Source organism: Nematolebias whitei, chromosome 13, assembly GCF_014905685.2.
Source record: "Nematolebias whitei isolate Nwh7 chromosome 13, NemWhi1, whole genome shotgun sequence".
NCBI lineage: Eukaryota > Metazoa > Chordata > Actinopteri > Cyprinodontiformes > Rivulidae > Nematolebias > Nematolebias whitei.
Genome location: NC_056510.1, coordinates 2,409,181 through 2,417,250, shown reverse-complemented (window position 1 = coordinate 2,417,250; position 8,070 = coordinate 2,409,181). Strand labels below are relative to the sequence as shown.

The 8,070-nt window shown below is 45.7% G+C and overlaps 1 protein-coding gene across 1 annotated transcript in view; it reads right to left on the bottom strand.

Moving 5' to 3' along the window:
* Positions 1-7,843, bottom strand: part of dnajb11 (DnaJ heat shock protein family (Hsp40) member B11) — a 9,099-nt gene extending 1,256 nt beyond the window's left edge. The window contains exons 1-9 of the mRNA XM_037686223.1: positions 7,647-7,843; positions 7,182-7,338; positions 4,594-4,691; positions 3,159-3,291; positions 1,369-1,511; positions 1,164-1,246; positions 1,034-1,091; positions 840-951; positions 87-246 (exon numbers count right to left, since the gene is read on the bottom strand). Coding sequence (XP_037542151.1) covers positions 87-246; positions 840-951; positions 1,034-1,091; positions 1,164-1,246; positions 1,369-1,511; positions 3,159-3,291; positions 4,594-4,691; positions 7,182-7,338; positions 7,647-7,720 — 1,018 coding nt within the window. The 5' untranslated portion in view covers positions 7,721-7,843. The remainder of the gene's footprint in view (positions 1-86; positions 247-839; positions 952-1,033; positions 1,092-1,163; positions 1,247-1,368; positions 1,512-3,158; positions 3,292-4,593; positions 4,692-7,181; positions 7,339-7,646) is intronic.
* Positions 7,844-8,070: the final 227 nt, after the last annotated feature.

The window sequence follows — 8,070 nt, the reverse complement described above, 5'->3', positions numbered from 1 at the left end:
CATGTGGTCTCCTCAGGACCTCCTGAACCTCCATCATGTGGTCTCCTCAGGACCTCCTGAACCTCCATCATGTGGCTCCAGCTTACCTTGTTTTTGCTGCTCATCCAGTTGTGTCTGAGGGAACTCCACGTCGAAGGTGATGATGAGAGATCCTCGGATGTTGATGTTGTCAAAGTTGGGCAGACCTTCTCCTTTCTTCCACATTCGAGCTCCGGGCTTCGTGATCTTGTCCCTCACTATATGGACCTGAGACGAGAAGACAGACGGTCTCAAACATCTGCCCTGAGCGTTTGTGTTCGACCTGAAAGGTCTCCACACCTCTGGACAAACAAGTTGTTGTGTAAACAAACAAACAAACAGCGTCATGTTCCCTCCTCTGGTCTGACGTTGATCCAGTTTTAATCAACTGGAATTTAAATCACTTTCAATTAAAGCTTTTATTTTGTTAAGATTTATAAATCCTTCTCTTCCTGCAACTCGTTCCAGTTTTTGCTCCTTTTAAACGTTCGGCTCGTTCAGGACGTTCCTGCTGGGACGTCTGGCGTTTGTGCAACTTTTACTTTTCTAAACATTCAGCTTTGTCGGCCATGTTGGTCTCATTGAACCCTTCAGCTGTTTTACTGCTCACTTCGGCTTCTTCCCGTTAAACACTTTGTTTCAGCTACTTTGTAACTAATTTAGTGTCAAAAGACTAAACTGCTCTAAAGTGCTCATTCTAGCGATCTTCTGCTGGTTTCAGACGAGGTGCTGGTGCAGGTCTGCAGAGCCACTGGAGGACACGTGTTGGCCGGTGTCACCGAGCTCGCTCCGATCTAAAGCTCTGTGGACGGACGGCGAACCTTGTGACCGTCCAGATGGACGACGTCCATCTCGAAGCCGACCAGCGCCTCCACCAGGGAGATGGTGACGTTGGTGTACAGGTCGTCTCCTCTGCGTTCGAACACGGGATGTCTGAAGGACAGAAAGAGCAGCACGTGAGCCGACGGCAGGATCGTGCAGCCTCGGGATCAGCAGACAAGAAAGAACGTCTTACTTTAGCACCTTGATGCGGAACCGCAGGTCTCCAGGTTCTCCGTCGATGTGAGGCTCACCTGAGAACGAAGGTAAACCGTGAGCAGCAGGTGGAAACGGCTCGTGTCCACATTAGCTTCAGTAAGGACTACCTTCTCCAATGAAGGGGTACTCCATCTCATCCCTCACTCCCTGTTCAATCTCCACCTCCAAGGTTCTCTCCTCGTTCACCAACCTGAGGTTAGAAGGTCACGCTTTAGAGACCTGAGCCAACGAGCCTGGACCGGCTCTTCACAGCCCGCTTCTGATCCGGTCTACCACAAGCGTGTGTGGAGGCCGGCGGGGCGAGGGACTCACTTCACGTTGGGACACTCGTCGCACACGGTCTCCTGGGTCATCTGGAAGCGGCCCGGTCCGAGCTGCGTGGTCTTCATCTCCTGCCTGCAGTTACACTTCCTCTTCCCAGGAGCTTCTTTGGCCACGGGCTTGTTGCGCACGACCTGCGGGACGGCAGAGCGTCGTTCAGTGACGTAAACATGTTGCTGCAGCAACAACAGCCTCACTCGGAGTTAAAACACAACAAGCCCCGCCCACCACCACCACCACCACTGTGGGGTCAGAAGAGTGAATGTTCTGGACTGGAACTGAACAGAGTATGAAAGTAAATGTTTGTGAAAGGCATTAAAGTGGGAGGAGTTAAACTGGAGAAGGTGGTTTTCTTTGAGGGTGGAGGCGGAGCAGAGGGAGGAGTTTAACTGACGTGTTTGCATCTACATGAAAGACTTTTGTTGGTTTTCCTTTTGTGTTTTGGGTGGCACAGTGGCTCAGTTAGTAGAGCTGCTGACTCTCAGCGAGAAGGTTGCCGGTTCAAATCCCAGCCCAGGGACCTTTCTGGGTGGAGTTTGCATGTTCTCTCCGTGCTGTGAGAGTTTCCTCCCACAGACCAAAAACATGCATGTTAGGCTGATTGGTGACTCTGAATCATCTCTCGGTGAGAGAGAGAGACAATGATTGTCTCTTTTGTCTCCGTGTCCCTGTGATGGACTGAGACCTGTCCAGGTGTCCCCCACCTCTTGCAGTGATGGCTGGATATGGACACCAGTGACCCGAAAACAAAGAAGTGGGTAAAGAGGATGGATGGATGTATGAATGATGGATGAATGGTTGATGGATGGATGAATGAATGGATGAATGATGGATAACTGATGGATGGATGGATGGATGAATGGATGGACGGATGAATGATGGACGGATGAATGATGGACGGATGATGGATGAATGATGAATGTATGAATGATGGACGGATGATGGATGAATGATGAATGTATGAATGATGGACGGATGAATGATGGATGAATGATGGACGAATGATGGATGAATGATGGACGGATGATGGATGAATGAATGAATGATGGACGGATGATGGATGAATGATGAATGTATGAATGATGGACGGATGAATGATGGATGAATGATGGATGAATGAATGATAGATGATGGATGAATGAAAGATGGATGGATGAATGATAGATGATGGATGAATGATGGATGAAAGATGGATGGATGAATGATAGATGATGGATGAATGATGGATGAAAGATGGATGGATGAATGAATGATGGATGAATGACGGATGAATGATAGATGAATGATAGATGAATGAATGATGGATGAAAGATGGATGGATGAATGACGGATGAATGATGAAAGATGGATGGATGAATGACGGATGAATGATAGATGAATGATGGATGGATGAAAGATGGATGGATGAATGATGGACGCCTACATTCATGTGTTCAGTCTACTCTGTAAATCTTAAGGTTCGGGGCCTCGGCCCCCACACATTAATTTCCGGCCCCTCAATCGTTTAAAGAAACTTTTCAGCAAAATAAAAACTACAAAGTGTTTACGTTTCCTCAAATGATCTGTTCACAGGCGGCCATCTTGGATTTTGACCTGGCAACCCAGTTTTGGATCATGACCTTTGGAACTGCTAGACGTAGCTGTACACCAACATGGACGCCGACACGTCGCTGAATTTTTAAATCCTTGTGCTCAGAAGATGGAGGAGGTGTTTCAAAGTCCCCCCGGCTCATAAGAACCCAAAAGAACCGGTTGTCACGGTCCAAGAACAGTTTCCACACCTCCACAAAGTTCCCAGAGTAAACCTCCTCCAGCGTGACCTCCAGGTCCAGGATGATGTCATTTCCTCTGGGGATGTTCCGGTCCTGCTGCTGCCGGTTGCCTCCGAACATGAAGCCGAAGTCACCGAAGAAGCTTCAGAGAGGACAAACACAAAGAAGGACCGACGTCAGATCTGTTCTCAGCCAGTGAGACAACCGATGAGGAAAAACAAAACTGGATCTGCTGCTCTTAAATTCTCAACAGCTGCTTCACTCAGAGCCGCGAGGCCTGCGGCCATCTTTACACCACTAGAGGGCGCTGTGGTCATGTGACCCGTGGTTCACTGCAGAGGCAAGAAACAGTCAAACATCTGCACTGAGGGGTTTTGAGTAAACAGCTCTGAGGAAGGGCTGTCTGTCAACAACAACACTATATTATTAGGTGTTATATAAGCATGTAAAAACACCAGGAAGGTGTTTGAGCTACAGATGTAGCAGCAGAGGAGAAAAGAGAGTGGTCAGATTTGATCTTGACCTCAGTGTTGACGGAGCAGACCTGAAGCTGATAACGGAGCCGTTATAAAACTGATGTACCGGTTGTTAAATACTGAACTGGCTCGACGTTCGTAGCCTCTGAGGCAGATATTGTGTCTGTACCTCCTGAATCACGCTACAGTTTAGTTCAAATTATTCAACAGTCCAAGCTGCTGGTAACAATTCATCATCTGCTCTGTGCATGAATTCTGAAAATGTTCTGTTTAACCTGCGGGATCGATTAGACACTGATCACTGATCAGTTAGCTGCAGCTAGCAGAGTCTACATTTAAACAATTTACACGTTAAAGTTGGTTTTAAATTCATCAACGAGTTGAAGTGATAATTATTGAAGCAGCTAAAAATTCTTTAAGTCGTTACTTATTGACAGACTTCATGTCGTGTTTAGATCCTCAGTTATATTTTCCTTCCGTAACGTCCAGCTGTTTACATGATAGTTGTATAAATTAACATTAATTATGAATTATACGAGGTTATTGTAAACAGTAATAATTTGTTACACAGATCATGTTGGGCTTGATGCTCAACACTTGTTTTATCTGCTGGGAGCAGTTGCTTGTTCTGGACGCCATCTTGGCTTCTCTATGATGTCACAGATGGAAACAATGGGCGGGGCCTCTGGTGGTTGGTAGAACTCGATGGTTGTGGCAGATCTCTCCACCTGCGAGCTCTGATGTTCATCAACATGGAGTGAACATGTGTGGACAGTGCAGCTTACTTGGGTCTGGAGTCATGGCAGGACAGAACCTCTGAACAGAAGCCATATGAACATTCACAATCAGCTATAGGAACCCCGGGACACATTTGTGCATGAAGCCCTCAGGCGATGAAGCTGTGACGACTTGGACCGGCTGAAACTGAACTGTGTTGTGTGTGGACTGAAGAGGTAAAAGGGACTAACCTGGAGAAGATGTCGTTGTGCGAGCTGTGGTGACCTTCTTTCAGTCCATCTTCTCCGTACGCGTCGTACTGTTTCCTCTTCTCCTCGTCTGAGAGGACCTGCAGACAAAACGACGTGTCAGCCAACAACCACCGTCTGCGCTCCGTTTGCCGTCTCACAATCATCTCCAACAGTAACGATGCTGCCACAACGGTCAGTTTTCTGCATGTTGAGCAGCCCTGTGTGGCGGCCATCTTGACTGTGGTTCAGAAGTTCATCATTTGTAGAAGACAACCTGATGATGACCTCCTGAAAGTTTCACTGAGGCGCTTCATGACATATTGTGAATAACAACAATTATGTTGCTGGAGCACAACTCCCTGCAGGGAACTCCCTGAAAGTAATATTCCTGTTTTCAGCATGGCCAGGTACAACAGGTAAGATGATACAAGTGGGCGGAGCCTGAAGAGGTGGCCATTATTCTAAGACCTTAGAACGCTGCCGCAGGCTTGAATAGTTCAACCTAATGTAGGTTGAGATGACTTTTGGTTGACATAAGAGTTTCATTGTTTCCTAACATATTTATTTAATAATACTGTAGTTATGAAAAAAGTAAATATATAAATTATCTATCTATCTATCTATCTACCTCTATCCATCTATCCTGAATTCCTTCAAATCTCCTTCAGCTATTCAACTCTGTTTTTTGTTGCTACTATTTTTAGCCACTATTCGTCTACGTTTAGCTTTTAGTTACCCTTTAGCTTCTTTTGGCTTCCATTCTAGTATTTTTAGCTTTTATCTGTAGCTTTAAAAATTATCTTTAACATCAGTTTTGCTACTTTTCCAACAGTTTAATTAGTATTTCTTCATCTGCAATGATTAGCATCTGTTTTGCTCATTTTAGCTACCGTTTCAGGCCTTTAAGCTACTCTTCTCCAGCTTTGAGGTGGCACACTCCATGCTTTTAGCTTGAGTTTCGTTACTTTCAGCTCACATTCCACTATTTTTAATATGTTCCGCTAGGTTTAGCTAATGTTCCGCTAAGTTTAGCTAATGTTCCGCTAGGTTTAGCTAATGTTCGGCTGCTTTTAGCCCCACTACATTTAGTGTGCATTCTCCTGCTATTAGTTTGTGCACTTTCCTACTTTTAGCCGCCATGCTCCATGTTTTTAGCTCGCCTTTTGCTACTCTCAGCTTGCGTTTCCCTACTTTCAGTTCACGTTCCATTACTTTTTCATTCAACCTTTATTTATTTGTCCCATTGTGAGACTTTGTGTGTTCCACTACGTTTAGCTAAAGTTCAGCTGCTTTTAGCTCCACACTTGTTCTCTTGATGTTTGTTTATTTTCCTACTTTTAGCCACCATGCTCCATGTTTTTAGCTCACATTTTTCTACTTTTGGTGTGTTCCTCTATATTTACTGGTAGCTAATGTTCAGCTGCTTTTATCCAGCATTCTCCTGCTTTTAGCTCTCATTCTCTTACATTTAGCTGGCACTCTCCATGATTTTAGCTCACGTTTTGAAAGTTTCGGCTTATATTCCACTACTTTTAGCTTGTGTGCTCCACTAGGTTTAGCTCACATTCTACTGCTTTTAGCTTGTGTGCTGTCTATTTCAACCTGTGTTCGACTCATTTAAGCCTCTGCTCTACATTTTTTTAACATCCAGAGGACCTGACTTATCTTTTTATTCTACCTGGATTACTGAGCATGCATCAGGAAACCTCTGATCTGCTCGTTTTAACCTTAACTCAATCTCAGCTTCTTCACCAAAATTTACTCTGTTTTGACGGTCCTTTTGGTTGTCATTTTATTTTAATTTGTAAAAACAATAAATATAAAAATGTGTATGCCTCTTTTATACTTGTCCATTGTTGTCGTCACTTTTTGTTAAAATCAGGTCTCTCTTGTAAACGAGTCCCCGGGGCTCAATGGGATTAACCTGTATGTTTTTCATTCAACCTTTATTTAGACAGGCAAATCCCATTGAGCCTCGAGGACTCATTTACAAGAGACCTGATTAAATAAAGTTTGAATGAATAGTCATTCAGAGCTGAGCATCCACGCTGCATTTTCACAGAAAATGTGATTTCTCTCCTTAATGGTAATTTATCACTCTACTCATAAACCTGAAGCAAAGTGTCTCTAGATAATGGCAAATAAAAAAAACTGACTCTGACTAACTTGTTTAGGAATGCTAAAGAAAGAGAAATCTAATCAAAGCCTCAAACGTTGAAGTAAAAGTTTATATTTGAGAAAAAAGAAAAACACCTGTAACTCTCATCAGAATCCACTCCCACTCATCCACGTCTGCCTTTTATAAAGCGGCTGAGTTTCAGCCAATCAGAAGCAGCCACACAGTTCAGTCGACCAATCACAGAGCTCGAAGCGTTTCCCAGTCCAGTCGACCAATCACAGAGCTCGAAGCGTTTCCAACAACAACCAAGCAGCAAGTGCGCACGACTTTTACGAAGAAGCGTGTGCCACTTCCTCACAAAAACTGAGTTTTACACAAAACGCCTGCAATTTAAGAAACAAAATAAGTCGCGCTCGGTGGCAAAACAAGCTAGCTGTGACTCAACATACAACTACAGCGTCGGACCCACCTCATAAGCTGCTCCCAGATCCGCGAACTTGTCTTGAGCGTTCGGGTCGTCCGGGTTCCTGTCAGGATGGAGCTGCAGAGCCAGCTTTCTGTAAGCTTTCTTGATGTCCCGTATGGACGCCGACTTGCTCACCCCCAGAATCTTGTAAAAGTCTCGTCTGCAGAGACAAGAGAGAACAAAGAACCACAGAGGAGTTAGAAACGACTGCTCAGCCCGTACCGGGCTTTGACGAACGTTAGCTCAGAGCTAACCATGCTAACTAGCTGTTAGCCGAACCGTAAGACGACAACACTGGAGTTGGACATGAAGACTAAACGCTTTGCTAGAAAACAAGCCTCGGCGGGTCAGCCGGGGGCGTCAGCCCGCTCCAAAGGCGAGCAGAGCGGTTAGACCAATCACAGCGGAACATGTGTACCGCCCGGCTGCCCACCGTCACCGTGCTCCCCCGCTCCGTGAGCCACTTACCCGGCGAGCACCGCGGTGGTGACATACAGAAGCAGGCAGCACACGTTACACAGGTTCATCCCCGTTTTAGCCATAGATCCGCGGGTTTTGACAAAGAGCCGATTATAGGAACACCAGCCGGCTTTTTAACGAGACAAACGGCCGCTGCCAGTCTCCGGCTTCTTCCTGCTGTCACAAATAGAGCCCGCCCACCGCGGGTCTCCGGCAGAAGCTCCGCCCAGCGTTAAAGGCGCCCCGCTCGTCTTTAACAGCCACACCGCACCTGTTTGTTTGTTTTTTTTAAATATAAACTCTAGACTTAATATGTAAATAAAGCTGCAGTAATGAGTGCAAAGTTTTAAAAGTGAGCAAAGAAGGCGCGCAGGCGCTAGTGTTGCTTTGAGACTCCGCACCGTTTCTAGACCGGCTGACAAAGCGACTACCC